This window comes from Sus scrofa, chromosome 3, assembly GCF_000003025.6.
Source record: "Sus scrofa isolate TJ Tabasco breed Duroc chromosome 3, Sscrofa11.1, whole genome shotgun sequence".
In the NCBI taxonomy this organism is placed as follows: Eukaryota; Metazoa; Chordata; class Mammalia; order Artiodactyla; family Suidae; genus Sus; species Sus scrofa.
Window position 1 is genome coordinate 69,805,502 of NC_010445.4, and position 22,399 is coordinate 69,827,900.

The 22,399-nt window shown below is 56.8% G+C and overlaps 1 protein-coding gene across 1 annotated transcript in view; it reads left to right on the plus strand.

Annotated features, from left to right (window-relative positions):
* The window catches only part of SFXN5 (sideroflexin 5), a 132,951-nt gene that overhangs the window by 104,481 nt on the left and 6,071 nt on the right, over nucleotides 1-22,399 (plus strand). Inside the window, exons 11-13 of the mRNA XM_003354772.5 lie at nucleotides 130-245; nucleotides 2,251-2,336; nucleotides 8,301-8,418. Of these exons, the coding sequence (XP_003354820.2) occupies nucleotides 130-245; nucleotides 2,251-2,336; nucleotides 8,301-8,418 (320 nt within the window). The remainder of the gene's footprint in view (nucleotides 1-129; nucleotides 246-2,250; nucleotides 2,337-8,300; nucleotides 8,419-22,399) is intronic.

A 22,399-nucleotide genomic window follows, 5' to 3' on the forward strand; every position in this document is an offset into this window, starting at 1 on the left:
TCAACAGGCTGGGTGTTTATTCAGAACCTTTGTTGCCTGGTGTGGGTGGAGCCAGTGGTCTCCACGGGGTGGGTGGAGGGCCATCCTCCCCACCTCACACCCGCTCCCCGCTCCTCTCTCTCTCTCCAGCCAGCGCCAACATCTGCAACGTGGTCCTGATGCGCTACGGGGAGCTGGAGCAGGGGATCGACGTCCTGGACGGTGATGGCAACCTCGTGGGCTCCTCCAGGATCGCAGCCAGACACGTGGGTCGTCTGGGGGCTCGGGGGCTGGTGGGGAGGCTCTGGCTGGTGTGTCCTAAACTTTTTCACTCCCCAGGGGTTTCTGTCCTTGGCGCCCTGGCCTTGACCTCTTAGGCTGGCCTCCCCACCCCGCCCCCACCCCCTCTGTATGAGCCCCAGGCCTCAGGTGTGGCCTCAGCCACACCTGCCCTCTGGACATCCTTGCTTCTCTCCAGCTGCCTTCCTGTCACCACTGAGGAAAGTCCCCATCTCTTGTCCCTCTTGTCCCAGCCCCTCAGGACAGTTTCTCTGACCCGTTAATTGCTGAGGGCAGAGGAGAGCCCCCTGGAGCTTTCCCTTCCCCAAGACCGAGGCCCTGCTCCCGGGGCCCTCCCAGCCTCCTGGGAAAGAATAGTTTGCCAACGGGCACGATGGTTTGTCATTCTGTGCTAATAGGCACTTCGGCAGGTGCTTCCTCACCAGGGAGTGTGGCCAAGGTGGAGGGATTTGGGGCTTGCAGCAAGCCACGGGAGTGGTTCAGGGAAGAATATTTTGTTTCAAGAAGGCCCTCCTTCACTGAGGTTTCACCAGCCTCACCCACTCTAGCCATTATAATTTTTTTTATTCCAGTCTGTTTGTATATCTCCCTGTGCTTTCCAACCTTCATCCTGATGGGGATTAGTGGCTCGTTCTGCTCCGGCCTCCAAGTTCTGGGGCAGGAGGTCCGCCGGGAGGTAGCCAAGCGTTCACCTTGGCTCCAGCCACTGTCCCTCATCCCCGCGGGCCCTCCAGCCCCACTCTGTCCGTACAGCCTTCTCCCTAAGCCCCCGAAGTGGGAAGACCCCTCTCTTGTCCTGGTCCTTCCCTCCCCACTGACCTCAGGGGGAGTCTGTGGCCGTCCAAGGCTTGTGAGGGGCAAGGGCCAGCCCTGCATCCTCTGCTGCTGGCACTGGGTCTGGGCCCCCTGTCATTCCCACCCCTGTTCAGGAGACTCAGTGTGGGGGAAAGGGGGCTCTCCCAGGCCTTCCTGAGGCTGATCACGAAGGATCCAAGGTCCGGGGAGAAAGTTTCAGCCTTGAGCCCATCGTCATCCGAGGGGATACGGCCTCAATTTCCCACCTGCCCCTCACCTCCTAGCCAACCCTGTCCTCCTCACTGATTTGCTGGGAGGGAGGTAACTCTGTCTCATGGTCCACACAGCAGGGAACCAATCCTAAGTACTTCTGCTTTCCTCCCTTATCCTCAATTTTTCCCTTGCTCTCTGGGGAAAGACTCTGATGGGTTACAAGCCGTTGCCGGAGCCTTCTCTTGAGGGCCAGGTGCCCAGGAGGTTAAACAAACGACTCTCACAGTGACTGCCACTGATCTGGGCCTTGACCAGTCCTCACCTCCCAGGCACCCCCCTGCGCCCCCGGAGCAAGGCCCCAGGCAGACCCCACCTGGAGACAGCAGATACTCAGCAGAAGCATTTCCCACTTACGGACCTCTTGTCACTAAGGCTCTCATCCAGAGCCAGGAGATGCAAGATCCTTCAAATCTTTGTCTTTGAGGGATGTCAGAAAGGAAAGGAGTCCCGCAATCCCTGTTCTCCTCAGGTGCTGAGCCTCACACGGCTCGGTTGGCCCCAGCTATGGGTTCTGGTCCTTCCAGCGCCTGCTTTGTTTTCGGAGCATCTCGAGTCCTCCGTACACCTCCTCCCCAGCCCCTGTACCCCTGCCACCCTGAGCGCAGGCAGTCCCCTTCCTGGGGCTCTGCATCTGTGTTGCCAACCCTCCTCCACATGTGGCAGGTGACAGGGATCTGCTCTTTTCAAATGTATGTGGTGGCAAGATGGGGGTGGCTTTTTTTCTGTCGTTTGAAATACAGCTTCGTGAGCACTTCCATGAATTATTCCATTCTGCCAGATGTGCTAGCAGGGTACACACCCCTGGGGGCTCCGGGGTGGAGTCTGCTGCCAGGTGACTCTCCCCTCCCCAGGACCTCCCCCCCAACTGCCGCAGCTCATCACAGCCTCTTGTTTGGCCCTCAGGCCCTGCTGGAGACGGCGCTGACACGAGTGGTTCTTCCCATGCCCATTCTGGTGCTACCTCCAATCGTCATGTCCATGCTGGAGAAGTGAGTTGGGGCCCAGGGCAGAGGCCATCGTGGGGGTGGGATGGGGAACCTGCTGGCCCTGGACAGGGACCCTGGTTTGTTCAGACTCTCCCTGGCAGGGCTGCTGGAATCATCCCGTGAGAGCCCCGGGGTCGGGTGCTGGGGGTGCTGTCCAGACAGACAAGGCTGGTCCTGCCTTGGAGCCAGTGGTTCTGGGGTGTGCGTGTGTGCGCATGTGCTCTGTTAGTGCGCAGAGCAGGGCGGGGCGAAGAGAGTCTGAGAATTTCGGTAGGAAGAGTAGCCTGGGAGCCAGTGCACCCCTTTCGAGCATCTGCCATGAGGCAAGTCAGCACCTCACTGAGTCTTGATTTCTCCAATTACAAAATAATAGTACTAACCTCCCTGCCTCCCTCCGAGGGCTGTTCTGAGAACGCCCGTGTCCTGACTGTAAAGAAATAGGGGATATAAGAAGAAGAACAATGATGGAATGATTCTATAATTAATGAGGGTGAAAGTGAATCATGAAGCCCAAATTACTGCTGAAAGGAAAGGCTGAGGAGAGAAGGGAGGAAGCAGGACTGATCTTCAGGTAGGTTTGGGCAGGCCCTGAGGACTGGGGTCAATCTAGGGGGATGATAAGGAGCAGCGACCGAGTTCTGGGTCAGGGGAGTGAGATGAGCAAAAGCCTGGAGGTCTGGTGCAGGTCCTGGGGGCCCAGCCTGGGAGGGAGTTCCTCAAGGTAGCAGGGATGGGCTTGGGGGCTGTGCAGGGTATGGATAGGGTTGGGGACACTCCATCCAGCATCCTGGGGCAGGGGCTTTTCCCCAGTTTGGGGACCTTCTTATTCCCACAAAACGAATTATAATAATAACTAACACTTACTAAGCACCTACTTCCTCCCAGTCATTTCTCAGCCAGGTCTTTGCCCCAGTGCCATCTCCCAAAAGAGCTCCCCCCACCATCCCACGGAGATAACAGCTGCTGTGATTCCCTACCCCGTCAACACTGCCCTGTTTCCGCTCACAGCACTTATCAGTATCCGAGATGCTTCATCTAGTGTATCTATCTTATCTCTTTGGTCCACTAGAATGTCATCTCCATGGAGGCAGGTAAAACTTTTTGTGTACTGCCCTGTACAGCATCTAGCATAGTTCCTGGCACACTGGCACATGGTGGAGGCTCAGTGTGTGTTGAGTGAATGAATGATCTCTCTTAACCTTCGCAACAGTGCAGTGAGGTGAGTATGGTACCCTGATTTTACAGATGAGGAAGAGAAGGCAAAGAGAGGTGACAGCATCTGCTTATAGTCACACACTAGGAAGGGGCAGAGCCAGGCATGGCTCAGGAATACAGCAGCAAAGCTGGCTCTTCCTATCACACTGGCTGCCTCTTGGATTTTCAGATGACACCTCATAATCAGCACGTCTTTGGGGTCCTCCAGCCTGCATGGAGACAGGAGAAGAGCAGATTTGGGGGGCCTGACCTCAGAAAGACTGTGTTTTGATGAGGGCATGACCTACACACAGGTCAACTGTAAGACCCAGCAGTGTGTGAACAAGGTCAAGATGACCTTCAGGGGAGGACTGGTCCAGAGGAAGGGGACTGCAGCTGTCTGAGAGCAAAGGAGGATTCTGGGGGGAGAGAGGGCTTTCTGGGCAAGGTGCAGGCCTGTTGTGTGGACATGGAAGAGCCCAACCTGACCGAAGGAAATCATGCTCATTGGGCCCATTGATAAGGGGCCCTAGGTCCAGCTGAGGGATGGGTAACCCCTTTCTCCCCTAGAAGAAGGGGGAAGTGGGTACTGCGCAGGGGACAGCGTGTGGGACCCTGGGATTTAAGAAAATTCATCTCCTCGTGGAAGTTGCAAACAGAAATCCTGGGAAGCCATGGCTTTTGCGCCCCTGAACCTTGCATATGCATCTCCCTGGTGACCTGAGGCTGTCCCCAAATACCAGTGACTGCAAGTGCCCACCAGAGGACCACAGGGCAGATGAAAAAGGGAGGGCCTCAAGGCTCTGGAATTTGCTGGGGGAAAAGTATGGTCTGCCTCCCTGGTGACACCTGCACTGAGTTTGCGGGAGTGGAGCCCATTGGTTGGGGACTTAAACGTAGCTTTGGGAGGCATGGGAGGTGGGCTAGGATTGTTCTAGCTCTGAATGTCCTGGCCTGAACTCTACCTGGACTCTGGGCTCCCTGTGTCTGGCTCAGCTCAGGGTCTGAAGAAATCCCTCAGGCAGTAGAGGCAGGTTAGCCATCGATCTCCTGGCAGCCTTGTACTCGGTTGGTCCTTCCCTTGAAGCTCGGCGTGGGAGGGTCCCCAGGGAGGGTCCCTGGGGAGTCCAGCCTGGGATCCCTGGGAATGTCAAGATGAACACGACCCAGTTTTCGCCCTCAAAGATACAACTCGCCTCATGGAAATGGGGGGAGTTACCAGAATGTGAAGTCAGTGGAGAGCAGGGAAGGGAGCAGCTTCCATGAAGACTCCTAGGAGGAGTTCCTGCTCCATCACTGACCTGCGGGGCTGGTCAGTTTCCCACCTGGAGAACAATTGCCCCCTTCACCACCTTGTTGCTAGAGCTTGGCACTTTGCACCATCCAGGAGGTCCCTGGCACCCACAGCCTTTCCAGGCAGGGTGGTCACGGCAGGGCCTCTGCTGATGAGGCTGCTGGGGGAGGCAGCCCCACCCCTCGGGGGAGCCCCTGTTGGGTGAGGGAGTCAGGACAGCCAGGGAAAGAAAGACAAAAGAACGCTTACAAAGCAGCCTACTTGCAAATTAATGGAGCGCAAACTAAAACCGCTCCAAGTGCTGAGGGAATGCACAGCAATGGGGAGACAAGCTGTTGTGTGGCGGCCGCGGCTGGGCCGGCTTCACCCCTGGCCTCAGTGTCTCCCCTGGGGAGGGGCTCTCAGAGCCAAGGGCCCCGGCTTTCCTGCTAGGATAGGCGCGGTGGAGGGCTCTTCGGGTGTCCCTCTCTCTGAGACCGCCAGGAAAAGAGTCTCAAGTCAGAAGCCGAGGAGCCTCCACCCCCAGCCTCTGAGAGCTCCTGGGCTCCTCTGACGGGCTGCACCCACCTGCCCACTGAGGCCCTTCACTCCAGGGGACTCCGGGGGAGGGGGGGCTCACACTCCAGCTTCATCATCCAGAGGAAGCAGGTTTTAGACTCAGGGCTGGGAGAGAAGCCCCGCCCCCTGATGGTCCCCACCCCCAACTCAGAGGCAGGTGTGGGGACTCTCTCCCCATGCCCTGCAGCCCTGACCCTGGCCCTGGCCCTGGAGTTCACTGCCCCCAGGCTGGGTCTCCACTGGGCCGAGGTTCAGGCCACACCCTCGGCGGTGGTGCCTGAGGCCGCTCCCCAGCCTCCCTCTCTCCCTGCGCTCCGGGTCTTTCCTCTCTCCCAGGCATTCGCACATCTCTCCATCTGCATATTTTAGCTCCCCCAGCTGCCTTTCCAATTCCTCCCTGCCATTTCTCTCTCCTCCTCCCCTCCCCCTGTCCTGCTGTGTTCACTCTCCCGCCTGGGCTGGGACTTCAGAGGCTCCCCTTGGCTGCTGTTGGAGCCTGCCTCCCTCCTGAGTGGGGAGCCCAGGCCTGGAGCTTCCTGGATCCCTTTCACCTTGGGGACTTCAGCCAGCCACCCGGAGAGAGGAGCCAAGGTCAACGCCCGCTGTGGAAGGGATCTGTCCAGTGTCTCCACCAGAAAGAGCCCATGGCTTGCCCCTCACCTGCCAGGGAGGGAACCTCCCTCCACGCCCCTTGGGGCTGTGCCTCCAGGGACTCCATATTCTCCTGTCCCCTCCCTTGTGCTCTGGTTCCCCCCGCTTCAGGGACTGAGATCCCAGCCACTGCCACCGGGGCAGGAATACCCACTTCCTGGTCCTGCTGGAGAAGTGGATCTGAGTTGACAGTGATCTCAGGCCTTATTCCCACCCCCTCCATGACTCCCATGGAAGCCCAGGAGGCTGAGTCCATGGGAAGGGGGGAGGGGTGAGGCCCGCCTGGAAGAAAGTGAGACCATGGGGGCCCTGGACAGAGGAGAGGCCAGCCCGACTTGATTTAGGCAACTTCGTCCCACTGTTCTTAATCCTCTGGAAATTCCCCTCCCCAGGAGCTCAGTTCAGGCTTAAACCAACAACTGGACAGATCTTGGGTCTGGGCCAGTGGGGAGGGCTGCAGCCCAGCCCAGTCCCCAGGACCCACCCTACTTCCTGCCCCATCAATGGCAGCAATACTCACACACCTACTGAGCACTTACTGAGTCCAGGTCTTATACTTGCATAGAATTTACAAGGAATTGGATCTTTTTTTTTAACTATTCAATGAATTTTATTACATTTATTGTTGTACAACAATACAAGGAATTGGACCTTTATTGGTACCTCAGCAGGTACATCCTGGGCCAGAGTTTCCCAGAACCATGGTCTGGGGATCACCTGTTTTAGACTCATTGAAGATTCCCAGGTATGGTGCCAACTGAATCAGGATCTCTCAGGAGTAAAGGAATCTGCCTTTTAATTTTTTTTTTTTTTGCTTTTTAGGGCTGCACTTGCAGCTTATAGAAGGTCCCAGGCTAGAGGTCGAATCAGAGCTACAGCTGCCGACCTGCGCCACAGCCACAGCAACGCAGGATCTGAGCCGTGTCTGACCTACACCACGGCTCATGGCAACACCGGATCCTTAACCCACTGAGCGAGACCAGGGATCGAACACACCACTTCATGGATACTAATCAGCTTTGTAACCTGCTGAGCCACAGGAAGGGAGTCTGCATTTTTAACCAGCTGCCTAGATACTAAAGTTTGAGAAGTGCAGTTCCCAATTTTGCTGTCAGCTTAGAGCCGGTTGCTCTTGGAATTGGTGTCCCAGGAGGTGAAGGTGGCATGCTTGGCCTGTCCCTGCACTGAGGCCTGCCCTCCAGGAGGGCCTCTCCCCTGCCTGTGGCCATAGTGGCCCCACTCCAGGAGGGCAGGGGCAAGAGCCCTGGTTATATTTCTTCAACTCAGTCTCGGTCAAGTGAAGGTCAGCACTTCCCAAGGCCAGCATGAGTGCCCACCCAGCATTCCTTGGCAAATAATCCATCCTGTTGGCACGTCCCACCCCAGGCCTCCCCAAGTAGGGTGACTGGTGGTCTTCACCACAGCCTGGTGGATTCTACATAATGAACACTCTGATGGGTGACAAAGTAGAGGTGGGCTCTTAGCTGCGGTGGCCTCTACTCTGGAGAGCCCATTTTGTCATGGGGTAGGGACCCAGGGCCCTGGAGGGAGGTTTTCTTACCCTGTCTCACCCAAGAATCACACCTCTGATGTTTGCCATGGGGAGAGGTGCCAGCTGTGAGTTGGCAGTGAAGCTGGCAAAGGGTCCTTCAGGCAGGATCTGCAGCAGCTCAGTGATAGCGTTTGTGGGGAGACCAGACTGCCGCCCTGCCTGCCTCCTGCGGACTTGGCCTTGGCCTGGGCCTTGGAAAGGTCACTGCCTCTCTCTGTGGCTCTTGGATAGAAGGTGCAGTGGTGGTCATTGGGGTAATATAGGATTGTCCCCTCCCGGCTATGCATACGAGTGTGCGTGTTCGTGCATGCGGTGTGTGAATGTGTGTGTGGTTTGTTCACTATTTCGATATGCGCTGCCTTCAAGAACCATCTTCCTCTGCTGTGTCCCTGCATCATTCCCCTTCCCCTCCCCGCACAGGAACAGGGCCCGACAGCCTCCTCCATCAGCTCCTCCTCATGTGGCCTTTGCCCAGGGCTGGATACACAAGTGCTCATTTATGATTTACGGTTAAGAATTCAACCAGCCATATTCTTGGGGCAAGGCCTGGGGAGAGGGCTGCCAATGAGGGCGGTCCCCAAGACAGAATTCCTGCACAGCTATTGAGCTATGGGGCTGGCTGGCATTGGGACTCACTGGGATCCAGCATGGTGGCTATCGGCCAGCTCACCCTCACTTTGCATCTCATGGGTCTCCCCACTTCTCTCTCCCCCAACAGGACGGCTCTCCTGCAGGCCCGCCCCCGGCTGCTCCTCCCTGTGCAAAGCCTCGTGTGCCTGGCAGCCTTCGGCCTGGCCCTGCCACTGGCCATCAGCCTCTTCCCACAGATGTCAGAGGTCAGTGGAGGGAGGGACCCAAGGACGCGATGGGGAGGGTTGCGATTTGGTGGTTTATGAACCAATGCTCAGTGCTGATTCCTTAGTGCCAGGCTAGGCCCCGGGGTTAGAGCCATGAGTAAGACAGGCCCAGTTGAGTTGAGAGTCAAGCAGTGAACACACGATGAAACAGGGACTGGAAGTTGTGGGTGAGGCATGTTGGGGGCAGGTGTTCCGCTGGGTGTGGAAGGAGAGAGTAGGTGCCCAGATGAGGGCATTGGCATTGCACGAAGCCTGAAGGATAGGCTAGAGTTGGCACAGTCTGTAAGGGGGTGAGGGATCATGTAGCCTGGGGTCCCCTGTGTGAAGGTTCTGAGGCAGGTGGCCCACAGCTGAGGAAAGGCTGCATCTTGAGCAGAGAGCAAGACAAGGTGAGGCGGGCTGGGGAAGGGGGCCGGGGGTCAGGAGGTGCTGGGAACTTGGAAGCCAGCACGGAGGGGAAGTGATACCAGGATTGCTGTGCAGAGCAGAATGACAGAGTCCTGGTTTTGAATGGTCCTGTGGCTGCATTGTGAAGCTGGGCTAGAGCTCTGGAGGAGAAGGAGCCGTCAGGAGGCGGTGGCGGGTGTCCAGCGAGAGAGGATGGCGGCTTGGACCAGGCTGTTGGCAGTGGGCATGGAGGGAAGTGGGTCCTTTAAGAGAGCGTTAGGAGGCAGCTTCTTCCAGATTTGATGAAGAACTGGGTGTGGCAGGAGGTCAGGGAGCAGGCAGGATGCGTGCCCGGCTTTCTGCTTAACAAGATGCTGATGAGGAAGGAGGACAGTGTGGAGATGGACGGGCCCATGGGCTTTGAGGAGCCTGTGGAACATGCGAACCGAGGTGCCCCGTGGGAACTTGGCTTTGGGTCTGGAATCCTGGAGAGAGGCCTGGGCGGGAGGGTCAGAAGTAGGAGCCACCAGGGTAAACAGGGATGGGAGCTGGGGTGGTGAGTGGAATTAGCCGAGGGGCATGTGGAGGAAAGAGGCCCCTGGGAGGGGAAGGGTTGTCCAAGGACAAGGGGCCAGGAAGGTAAGGACAGAGTTGTGGGCAGGGGGAGCGTCCACAGGGTCAGGCCCTCCCGAGGGGTCAAGTTCCATGAGGTTGCAGAGCGTCCATGGTGTCTCAGGCAACGAGGACAAACTCCATCCTGACAGTGGGGCCCACGGGGTGGCAGGCCGACCATTGGGTCTAGAGGCTCGGCACCTGGGGACACAGAGATGCAGACCCACAGCTGGAATGAGATGCGGGATCAAGAGCGGCTTTGTTTATTTTCACCTTTTCATTTTACTTTATTTTATTTTATTGGTCTTTCTGTCTTTTCTAGGGCCATACCCATGGCATATGGAGGTTCCCAGGCTAGGGGTTGAATCAGAGCTGTAGCCACCGGCCTACACCAGAGCCATAGCAACGCAGGATCCGAGCCATGTCTGCAACCTACATCACAGCTCATTGCAACGCCAGATCCTTAACCCACTGAGCAAGGCCAGGGATCGAACCCGAAACCTCATGGTTCCTAGTCGGATTCGTCAACCACTGAGCCACGACGGGAACTCCCATTTTCACCCTTTTAAATGGGAGAAGACTGGGGCTGTGTACATGCGAAGGGAAGGCACTGGGAGAGAAGGAGGCCACTGGAGGAGGAAGACAGAGCACAGAGTCCAGGCACTGGGGGAGGCAGAGCACAGACAGGGGCTCGGAGGACTCACCTTGGTGGGGGAGACCCCTCCCCACTTTAGATGGAGGTGGAGGTCGGGGTGGGGAGGTTAAGGACAATGTTCTTTTTTAAAAAAAATATTTATTTATTTATGTATTCATTTTTGTCTTTTCAGGCCTGCGCCTGTTGCATATGGAGGTTCCCAGGTTAGGGGTCAAATTGGAGCTGCAGCTGATGCCTACGCTGCAGCCACAGCAACGCCAGATCCGAACCTAGTCTGTGATTTACACCACAGCTCACGGCAACACCGGATCCTTTAACCCACTGATCGAGGCCAGGGATTGAACCTGAGTCCTCATGGATGCTAGTTGGGTTTGTTACCACTGAGCCACAACAGGAACCCCGAGGACACTGTTCTGATGGCTCCTGTGATCTCACGATCCAGCAGAGAGTAAGGAGGAGGGTAGGAAGGGGAGGTCAGAGGTCAGAGGACCATGGAGAAGGTGGAGACAATCAGGGGGAGAACAGAAGAGGAGGGTGGGCCAAAGAAGTCAAGGAGCCTGGTGGGCAGTGGCAGGGCTCAGCCGAGGGGTGGCTGAGGGCAGGCACAGGTCTGTGGGGGTAGCCAGGGCACCTCTACCCAGAGGTGCGGGGCCTGCTCCCATTTTGTCTGGCTGGGTGAGGATTTGGGAGGCTGGAAGGAATTCAGGAAGAGCAGAGGATCCCAGAGTTGTAGCTGGGGTGGGGACAGGGGTGAAGAGGCGCGAGCCAGCTGTTTGGTGCAGAGGTAGACCCAAGAGACCGAAGAACGACCCTGGTACTTGGAGTCCACGGGAAGGTGGAGGCCCTGGCCCTTCGGAATTTGTGATTGCAGGTCTGAGCTGCTCCGTCCTCGACAGAGGGCATGGGAGGGGTGCAGTGTCCTTTAGCAAAGTTGGGGAAGGTGAAAATCAGGGTCCCAGGGTGTCACCTGGGTTGTAAGGCTTGGAAACCCAGGGTCTTAGAGGAGGAGATAGCGGCCCAGCCTCCAGGCCCCGAGGTCTGAGGAAGGTTAGGAGGAGAGACACTTGCCTCCACTGAGCCCCAGAGTCTTAGGAGGAAAGTATAACGGAGTGGGGCTCCTGTCTTCGGTGCCAAGCCAAGGCACCTGGGATGGGAAGCCTGGTGCGCGATGCGTGCCAGCCGCATCCTCATACCCATAGGGCCCAGTCTTGCCAAGAAGCCAGGGATACCCTCCAGCCTCCCCCTCCCCCCCAAAGCTGAATAGCTATATCCTGATGTGTGGGGACTCCAAAGGGAGCTTGAGGTTCCAGGTAGCCTGGAAGCTCTGAAGATGGGAGGGAGGGCCCTTCTCAGTGGTCCCAGCATCCCCCTCTGGAGGGCCTAGGCCCGGCACACCCCAAAGCCACTGCATCTCTTTGTGCAGTTGGGCCGAGTCTGCCGTTCTGAGCAAAAGTCAGAGACCCCATGTGCCTGTAGGCGCCACTGTGTTCAGAAGCTTCAAGCTGCTCCCATTGTTCTATCCCGTTGTACTATCTGGCTGCATGGGGGTGGTTGCCGGGCGGGCGGGGGGGGACCCAGGGCAGAGAAACCCCATGATGGAATTGGAGCCTGTCCCATTGGAAGGATTTTCAGGATCATCCAGTCTACGGCCCTCCTGGCTCTGTTGGGGAGATGGTGGCCCAGAGCAGCCAAGGGTCCAGTCCCAAATTGTGGAAGCCAGGTGCTGCTATGGGAGGATAGCTCAGAGGCCCATTCCCTGTCCTGAGCTCCAGGAAACACTGCATCTGCTTGTTCTGGGGGATTTTCTCTTCTCATTCAACCACCCTGAGGGTAGAGAGGAGGGAGCGGGGCGCCCACTTGTGGTGGGGAGGAGTCTGGGAGTGCTGTGGGTCTTTGGCAGGTGTTCCTCGGAGGCAGATAATGGAGAGATGGCCACAATCCACCCACTCTGGCCTCCAGCTCTGGCTGCAGAGAGGTGGTCTAAGTGAGCAGCCATGGCCTAAGTGAGTGAACGTCCAGGCTCCTTCCTCCCCCTAGCCTGCCTTAGCAAGGCATAGAAGTTAGTTCTTCAGGATGTCTAACCAAAGTCCCTCTCGTTGCCACCCAAGCCTCTTTCTCTAGATTGGGGAGAATAAGAGTAATTTCTCTAGATTGTGAAATAAGTCTCTTCTCCGGGAGAAGAGGGTAGGGATATGATTTTCAGAGCCCCTCCTCACCTGCATCAGCGCCAACAGGATGCAGGCGGGCCTGTGCATTCTGGGATGTTTTGAGGCCCGTCTGTGACCTGCAGCACCAAGGCCATCAGCCAATTGGCTGAGAGGATCTTGTTCTCCCCATTCTTCCTCCAATTAATTCTCTTTAACGAGGTGCTGCTTCTGCCGTGTGGGAACCATGTCTCACATCCCAGAAGCCAGTGGGATTTGCCACCATCAGTCTGGACTTGCTTGGGCTGGTGACCCAGCCTTGCCAAGAGCCACCAACATTGTCAACAGGAGTGATCACTGGAACATTGATTAATTAATTAGGTGACTTGGAGATAGAGTTTAGGAACTGGTCCCTAGAAGGGCTGGCCTGCGGTGATTGGTGTGGGGTTTCCAAACCACTAATCCCAGAGGTTGAGCAAAGAATCCCCTCTTCAATCCCTGGGCCAGAGTTTTGTCTGGTCTTTTCAAGTTCATATTTCTCCCTATTAAAATGGTGCTTGTTTTAAAATTAAAATAGCAAATAATAATAATAATAGCTACCGCTTGTTAAACATCTACTGGGCCAGGCAGCATGCTGGGAACTCTGCATGCCTCATTGTATTAAATCCTCCTAATGTACCTCAAGGCCAAGATATTATTGTTTATCAAGGGTGGTTGCCTAGACAGTTAGATGTGTGTGTCTCAGGCTCTGGGGAGAGAGTTTGGCTGGAGACATGGAACCTTTGATGCATGAGGGAAACTGCAGCAGAGGAAGGGTTGAGGTCACTATGGGAGGAAGAAAAGGTGTCCAAAAAAAAATAAATAAATAAAGCAGAGTTCCTGCTATGGCTCCTTGGGTTAAGAACCCAGCATAGTGTCCGTGAAGAGGTGGGTTCAATCCCTGGCCTCAGTCAGTGGGTTACGGATCTGGCATTTCCACAAGCTGCACAGTAGGTCCCAGAGGTGGTTCAGATTCGGTGTTGCTGTGGCTGTGGTGTAGGCCGGCAGCTGCAGCTCTAATTCGACCCCTAGCCTGGGAACTTCCATATGCTGCAGGTGCAGCCCTAAAAAAACAAGAAAGACGAAAAAAAAAAAAATGGGCAGGGCTAGCCAGGGGAAGAGCCTCGATGAGCAGTTTCATGGACACAGAGGACAAGGGCGTTTCAAGGAGGAGGGTGCTCTCTGCGAATGAGCTGCTGCAGAGAGGACCAGAAGGAGCCGACAAGACTTGTCAGTGGGGATCTAGCTGGGCAGCAAAATGGTGTCAGGTGCCTCTCTTTGTTCAGAGAAGTGAGCTCAGGGATGGGAAGCCATTGAGAACAGCAAAGAAAATTTCACTCCCAGGGTGTTCTGTGAGATGGGGAGTTGGGAGCCTGGAGAGAGGACAGTGATGAGAAAGGGATGCATACAGCCCAGAGTGGAAAGGAATGGCCTCCTGAGGGGTCCCAGGGTCTAGTAAGTAGAGAGACCTGGCTGACTCTCGTGGTGAATGGGGATCTGGAACCTGACCGTCCTCTGAGGCAGGTACCAATATTATTCCCTGTTTACAGATGGGAAAACTGAGGCATATCACGGTTAAGTGTCTTGGGAGTTCCCATTATGGTACAGTGGAAATGAATCTGACCAGTATCCATGAGGATGTGGGTTTGATCCCTGGCTTCGCTCAGTGGGTTAAGGATCCGGTGTTGCCGTGAGCTGTGGTGTAGGTGGCAGATATGGCTTGGATCCCACGTTGCTGTGACTGTGGCACAGGCTAGCAGCTATAGCTCTGATTCGACCTCTAGCCTGGGAACTTTCATATGCCGTGGGTGCAGCCCAGAGTTGAGGTGGGGTCCAGTGGGCCAGCAGTTAGGGTGGGGAGCTTCCTTAGGAACTTGGGTGTGAGGATGGGAGAGCAAGGTCTGGCCTCTCTTCTGGGGCCCAGTCATGCTGCCCATGCAGGGAATGTGTGGGGTGCCCCGTGGACCCTGTGACCTGCCAGTTAAGGCTGTGGGGCAATAGCCAAGGCCATTTCCGTCGGGCTGAGCTCAGGCATAGACGGGCTCGTCCACACCCAGAATCTCTTCCCTCCCATGGATACTGAGGGGCTTTCCCTTTCCTCTTATAACAGAGAGGCCATGCCACAGCCCCTGGTCTCAGGGAACCTGTGTTCTGGTGGGGCAGACAGGAACCCAATAAACAAGGAATGGCAGGTGATGACACAGTTCTGATGAAAATAAGGCAGAGGAGTGCCTGCTGTGGCACAGTGGGATTGGCAGCGTCTCTGGAGCACTGGGACGCAGGTTCGATCCCCGGCCCAGCACAGTGGGTTAAAGGATCTGGCACTGCCGCAGCTGCAGCTTAGGTCACAACTGCGGCTCGAATCCAGTCCTTGGCCCAGGAATTCCATATGCCAAGGGGCGACCAAAAAATGAAAAAAAGAAAGAAAGAAAAGCAGGCAGAGAGCTGTGCTGGAACTTGCCCAGGGCTGTGCTGGGTCAGGTGGGTTGTGGAGGCCTCCCTGTGGCATGTGGGGACCTGGTTTGTGATGACCTTTCTGGCCCTGCCCTCTCTAGAAGTTGGGGCTCTGGGTTGAAGGCCAGTGTGGTCATCTCTGTTCTCCCGCAGACACACACACACACACACACACACACACACACACTGGGGTCTCAGATCCCCTAAGGGAGATGTCCAATTGGCTGCCCCAAGAGGCTAGATCTGGGGATGGTGAATGTCCCCCAACCCTGACAGGCAATGTTTTGCACCTGGGAGCACTTCCAGTCCCATCTGAGAACCTCATGTCTCCCCGGGGCAGGAAGCAGTACCTTGGCCAAGTACCCTGCCTGTGCCCCTGCGGCTTTCCGGGTTTCCAAGTCTCTCTCTCTCTTTGTGCCTCTTTCTCCCTCCATGCATCTCAGGCTCTTCCCCACCCCATTCCCCTCTCTTTCCTCCGCGAGCCCCCCGGGAGCTCGGGGGGCTGGGGAACTGGGCTGCACATACAAGCCGGAGCCATTGTTCGACAATCTGTTTTTGTCTTCATCTTGTTGGCAGGCGGCAGGAGAGGAGCAAAAGGTTAATGAGACACTGTGCAGCGGGATTACCGCGCGCCGGCGAGCGGCGGGCGGGCGAGCCAGCGTGGTGACAGGGAACTAATTAGGAGCAGTTTAACAGGAGGAAAAAGTGAAATCTCCTCTTCACCAACTGTCAATAATTAGCTGATTTGGTGAGGTTGAAATGTGTCCACAGGAAAAGGTGGGGCTCTTCTGGGGATGCGGGAGGCAGGAAGGTTGGAGGCCACTGGGGGCTCTGCCCTGTCCCTTGGCAGGGGGGGCGGTTTGAGGCCGGGGGCCTGCCCCCTGTGCCCCAGGTCTGCTCTCCTCCCCTCTGGCTGGCATCTGCCAGCCTCAGCTCTCTGTATGACCTTGGTGTTCACCGTAAAGACCTCAGTTTCCCCTGCCGTAAGATAAGGTGTTGGAAGGAAGTGTCTTCCTGGCTCTGCCCACGAGGGTTCTGTTAGTGAAACCATGAACCAGGACCCTGGTTCTGGAGCAGGGAGAGCTGATGGCGGGCTATGTGACCTTAAGTCAGATGCTGACCCTTGGGTGACTCTCTGACAGCGTGGGTGTGACTTCTGAGAGCCACCGCTGGGGCCAGGCATGGCTGGTGAATGGTGCTGAATGGCGAATAGACAGAACCTCCCTTGCAGCACGGCTTGTAGCCCCCAGACCCTTACCCAGCTCCTGTCCTCGCAGCGGCCACAGGGGCTGTGGTTGTGGCACAAGAAAGACCCGGCTGGGTGCCTCTGGGCTGGGCTTCTTCTGCAAGGGCTGCGGGCCCTCTCTCTGCATCAGCTTTGCTGGGGCCGCGTGGAGGCAAGGAGTCAGGTTCACTAGCAGTGAGGGTTGTTTCCTGTTGGGCCTGTTGGCTCTGTCGGCCTGTCCTTGTTCGTTTGTTGACCTCTGCCCTTTGGCTTTCCCTGACATCTCAGCAGGACACCTCCCTCCCCACCCTCCCTCTGCCCCTCCAGCTTCTGCCAAACACTGAGACTGGAAGAAAAGACATCATCTGAGTCCCCCAGGGCTACCTGCTCAGGACCTCCCCTCTCGGACCAGCTAAGCCCCCCAATCCTGTCCATCTCAGCCTAGCCCCTCCTCACTCAGCCCTGGAGGGTCCAGGGCACCAGAAGTCCAAGCCCTCCTTATGTCCTCACGCTATTCACCCTGGCCCCTGAAGTTGGCTCTTAGACGTCACACGTCTACCATAGATGAAGTTCCTGAAGGTCAAGCTCAGCTGACCCCTCCTCACTGCCTTACCCCTTCCTTTCCAGCTTTCATGGTTAAGAAACAAAGAGGCACCCGATCCCTGTGTGTGGGAAAAGAATGAGGGTACCCCCCAGTGACACCAGGGCCTCCACCATCTCTCTCCCTCAAGAAAATGGTGGGTTTGATGAACCAGGTTGGCCGGGAGCTGTGACCTACCGGAAGCAAATGTCTCCCCCCAGCTTGCTTCCTTTTCTCTGAGAAAGCATTTGAACGTTCAGCCAAGAATAGGGAAGAGTTGGGAACGCGCTCAGGTCCACAGTCCAGCTGTTCTAGCGGCCATCCCTCCTCCAGGAAGTCCTCCCTGATAAGCCCCACTAGGATCTGTTTCACTCCATACATGTAGGCTCGGGTCCCATGTGTTTCCTGCATCCCATCTCCCTCCCCAGGACAACCATCCTTTCCCCATCCCTCAACTCAGAGCATGTCCCTCAGGCTGAGAACTGGCGCTCTTTATCAACACCCAATACAAAGCACGGCCCTTCGGGGCTCACCTTGACCCTATCGCGTCCTGCCTTTCCCGCTCTTCCAGGGCTGATATGAGGTCAGAGGCAGTGTCCAGGGCATGACGTGTCCCTCTTGAGTCCACAGAGGTTCCCCATCTCCCGGAGTAGGTGCCTCGTCCCCGCCGATCTCAAATCCATCTCCTCCTTCGCTTGGAGTTGTGTGTTTGGGGCTTTTCTCCTTTACTGCTTTAATCAGTCCCTATTGAACTCCGAAGCGGGCTATTTTTGCCGTGAGAAATCTGCCGCCTCCCCGCCCGCTGCTTTCTTGGAGTTTGCCCACAGGACCCCCCAGGAGGGACGGATGGGAATGGCAAAGCCGCTCGGAGCCCAGGAACGCCAACGCCACCTGTCATGTTGCCTGTTCCCCACACCCCCACCCCAAACCTGCGCGTGCACGCAGGCCCACACACGAGCACATGCACGAACATGCACACACGTGCCCTAGTAACAGGGCTCGGCAGGGCCAGCTCTCAGCCTAACCCTCCCCAGTTCTTTCTAGAACCTTCTAGAACACCTACCTGAATAGAGGACAGGGAAGGAGGAGGCTTGGCTGTGCAAAGCCTCTGCTGAGAGGATTGAAAGCGTCCGTGTGTGTTTAGAACGTGCCTGACCCACGGCAGGGTCTCGGCCCTGGGAGCCATGAGGACACAGGCCAGCAGCCCCGGCCTATGCGATAACCACATGGGATAACCACGGAGTCCTTTTCTCAGCCGCCGAAGGGCGCTCTCATCCTCTCTTGATATTATCCACATCCCAGCCCCAGGAGGAGAAAATCTTCCCACTGTGCGGAGGGGAAACTGAGACCTTGAGACTGAGAAGGTGGAAGACAGAGAATGATTTTGAGATTGGGGCCCATGGGAGGGCACCCAGAAACAGTGTGAAGCTGCAAAAGGGGGCGAGGGGGCCTGAGCATCCCCTAGGTGCCCATCACACCAGGGAGATGAAAAAGCATAAGATAGAATCCCTGGACTCGGGGAGTTTGGATCAGTTTGATGCAGCTTTTACCAAGGACCAGCTATGCACATAGCGCTAGGTGACATGGGCCACCTTGAGTGGCACACGCTGGGGTGGGCTGGGGGACCACCGTATTCACAGCTGGCTGGAGGACAACAAGGGCTGGGGACACCATGGGCAGCAGCAATAGATTTGGTCTGAGAAGATCAGGGGGAGCTTCCTGGAGGAGGCAGGCAGCCTTAGGGGATGAGGCCTCAAAGCCTGAACATACAATGTAGGGGAAATGGAGAGCAGGCAGTGGGTGAGGAAGCTGGAGAGGGTGGCAGAAGGCCTTGAGTGACCATCCAAGGAGCCTGACATGTGTTGGGAAGGCGGTGGGAACCTGCACCAGCACCAGAGGCCTGACCCAGATGAAGTTCCTGAACGTCTTCGGGCCTCAGATGCTCCCCAGCCCCGGCCGAACACTCCCGTCCTCCAGCGACACTCGGGCTAACACTCTGGCCTGGATGTGTGTATCTGAGCCGGACCCGAGGTGAGAGAGGGTGGTATGCAGCTGCCCAGGAGGCAAGTTGGTTCCAGGCCTGGCAGAGGCCTCAGGCACACGGGGTCAGCCAGGTGCTGGCTTGGGCTTAGGACCTGTGTCAACGTCGCCACCACCTGCGGACCCTCAGAGGCCCGGATCCCTGGCCAGGAGTAGGAGGAGGCTTTGAGCCATGTCACAGGGTCATGCTGCACTCCCCACCCCCTAGCCCTTTGCCTTTGAAAAGGGGGCAGAAAAGCCACCAGAAGAAAGGCAAGGAGGAGGAACCTCTTTGTAGTAGGTAAAAGCCCCCGAGAGTGGGGCTTGGGCCGGGGATCCAGTTTCCTGTTTATGTCTCGGCACCTTGGCTCCAGGTTCAAATATGTAAACTATCCCCTGGCTGCTGGCTGCAGGTGTGTGTGCTCCCAGAGGCCACAGAGGCAGAGGTGGCCCCAGATGCATTCCTGACTCTGGCCCCCCACCCAAGATGAGCCAGGAGACAGAGGCAAATAGCTCAGGGTTAACCCTTCCAATGCCACAAAGGAAGCCCATCAGGCTGCTCGAGGGGCCTCTGGGGCCAGCTGGGCCTTGGGGTGCTCCGGGGAGGCTGGGTACTGGATGTGGTGCTTCGTGCTGCCTCTGACCTTAGATGCAACCAGAAGTCTGGGGTTATCTGTTTCGAGGGTCTGAGCTGGGTCCAGAGGCTGAGGTTGGGGCTCTACTAGGGGAGGGCATCTGGGGGAGGCCGTCTGGGAGCCAGGGGGCAGGTCCTACCTCCGAGTCAGGGGGTGCTAGCCAGGCCACGCTGCTCATCTCATGGCAGAGTGGGCCCGTTCCCAGCAGGCCCCTGGGCACCCCCAGTTCTGGGGCTGGTGGGGGGCTACCATCAGCCAGTGCTGACTGATCACTTCAGCCAGGGCTCTGGCTCTCCGTCCCAGAACCCCCTTCCCTCAAGGGCCCCTGCTTACTAGCCATCAGGCCCCTGGGGAGGAGTTCACCTGATGAAAGGAGGGACCCATATGTTCCTGCCGCCCCTCGTCCCCCACTGGATGACCCCTTCTCCCAATAGCCACTGCTTGCCCAGCCTTCTTGCCCCTTGCCACCTTCTCCCCAGAGGAGGCCCCTCCAAGCTTGTCTGTGGTCAGAACCAAGCCCCTGTCCTTGGCGCATTACCCTGGGGCTCCAGCCTTTTCTGGGCTGATGCCAGTGGCCCCTCCTTGCTGCGCCTGCTCCGCTCACTGGGTCTTGCTGCCTCCTTCTGTCCACGAGCCACCTGTGAGCCACTGTGACCACCTCACCATGTGTTCTGCTGCTGACATAGAGCATGAGGCCGGCTTCTGCTTGTTCCATTACCCTAAATAGCAGGGGGACCCCAAGAGAACAAGAGAACAGCCCCCTGCCTGGTCCCTACCTCTTGGACCCTAGAGCTGGTTAGTTAGCCCTCTCTCAATTGCATTCCTTCTTTTTTTTTTTTTTTTTTGTCTTTTTAGGGCTGTATCTGCGGCATATGGAGGTCCCAGATACAGGCTAGGGGACTAATGGGAGTTGCAGCTGCTGACCTATGCCATGGCCACAGCAACTCAGGATTCAAGCCTTGTCTGCGACCTACACCTATACCACAACTGACGGCAGTGCCAGATCCTTAACCCACGGAGCGGGGCCAGGGATCGAACCCACATCCTCATAGATACTAGTCGGGTTCTTTACTGCTGTGCCATGACAGAACTCCCTGAATCACATTTTTTACCAGCATGGCCCTGAATGTGATTTCTGTGGAGGAGACTCAGCCCTCCCCCACCTCAGAGAGGTGATCTTCGAGGGGTCCCTGCCCCAGCCCCCCGCTGGCTGAGCCCAGTGGTGAGGATCCCTCCCTGGTCCCAGCATCCGTGAGCCCTCCAGATGGTGGGCCACTGGCTGAACCCCCAGCTATGACCAAAGGGCTGGAGAGGTCTTAACGAATGACCAGTTGGGTTGGCCCAGGATGGAAGTGAGAGGCTCAGCACTGAGTGGGGCTTAGGAAATCTAGACTCTAGGAGGTCACCAAATCCCACTGCCAAGACTAAAGGTTCTCAGCCCTCACTGGGGCCATTTGGGAAACTCTGTTTGCCTGGTGGCCCTGCCACCTGTGGTCTGTGGTCCCTCTCTCACTGCCTCTACTCCTTGGGCTGGTCCTCCAAGGCCGCCATCATGGGCTTGTTCCCTACACCCGCCCCGCGAATGTGCCTGTTCCCCAGGCCTGGCGCCCTCCCCTGCCATCTGCTCTTCTGGGCAAGCTCCTCCACTCTGGGGCTCCGGCTGCGCTCACGTCTCCAGGCTCCCTCTTGTGCCCAGGCCCCTGTCCAGAGCTCTGCACCCAAGACCTGTCTGCTTCCCTGGCTTCTCAACCTCAGGGGCCTGAGCCCATCCCCCCACCACGCCCTGACCCCCGCCTCCCCCCTATTCCTCTGCCTCTGAGAGTGGCGTCACCAGCCACCCAGCTCCCGAGCTAGAATTAGGAATCATCCAACGCACAGTCGTCCTCGACACCTCCTTCTCACCCCCACATGGAATTGGTCATCAACTCCCATGGATTTCGTCTGCAGAAAGGATCCCCAGCACGCCTCCTGTCCATCCTCCACCCACGAGACGGGGATCTTGGCCCACCCCTGCTCAGAAGCCTGCCCCCGGGGCTCCCCACGGCCCTCAGCTAAAGTGCCGCCACCTTCCTGTGGCCCCACCTCCATTTTCTGCCGCATGCCCCCCCCCCCCATTGCTCACGCCAAAATGCCCTGCTGGCTGGTCAGGGCCCTCAGCTGAGCAAGCCCTTAGCTTTCCCTTCCCCAGCTGGCTTTTCCTGCCCTCTCTGATCAGACTCCTCCATTTCTTCCTGGCCTACCTCCTCTGAGAAGTCTTCCTTCTTGTTCTTTCCTCAGTGCACGGTCGCCCCTACCCCCTCCCCAGTTTCCATGGCACTTTGTTTGTCTCTCTGGGATCCATCTGCCTTCATATCTGACTCCTCCCCTAGACTTGGAGCTTGTCAAGGGCACAGGCGGGTCTTGTCCATCTCCGAGTGCCCAGCCCTGGTGTAGGGAGTCGGCAGCCATAAACACCTGCTGACCTGAGAGCCGACTGAATTGCAATGAGAGGAAAAGCCTTAGATGCCAGCTCTGCCCCCAGGCGCCTGCTCCTCCTGGGTTGGGGGCCTCGACCACCACCCTCCCCCACAGCCTTTCCATGGCCTGCGTCTCCCACCCCGGCTTCCCGCCTACCTGCAGCCTGCGGCGCAGTGGGGAGCCTGTGGGGGAGCCTGGTTCTGCGGCACCCCCACTGGGAGGGTGAGCCCTCGGTCTCCCCCGGGGCCAGTGCTCTCCAGGGAACAGGCCGAGTAGGCCACGGCCCTGCCTGTGGTCCTGCACCGTGGCGGTGAGCAGCCTCTCTGATTTTAATGTGGGCCTCAGTGCTTCAGTGAAAGCCGGCATGGGAAGTTGCTAATAATGGCACTAAAATAAAATATGCTACATCTGTTATGGGTAGCAGAACAAAATTAGCTGCTCACACCTCTGACATCCAAGATGTCTTAACTTAAAATACTCCTTGGCTTACTTTACATCATTTACTGATTATATTTAAAAGAAATACAATTTTGCAATTACTGTTCTTTCCAGCGTGATATCTATGCATCATTTTCCTTTTATGTTTATATATTTCTCCTTCATTAGTGCAGTCTGAAGGGTGATTAGGATTCTTCAAACATTTTACAGAGGTTAAACGTTGATTAAGATTTAATTATTACTGTAAATAGCTTGGAATGACATATGGTGCAAAAGCCTGACATATGTGCATTTGAATAAATGAAGTGCTATTTC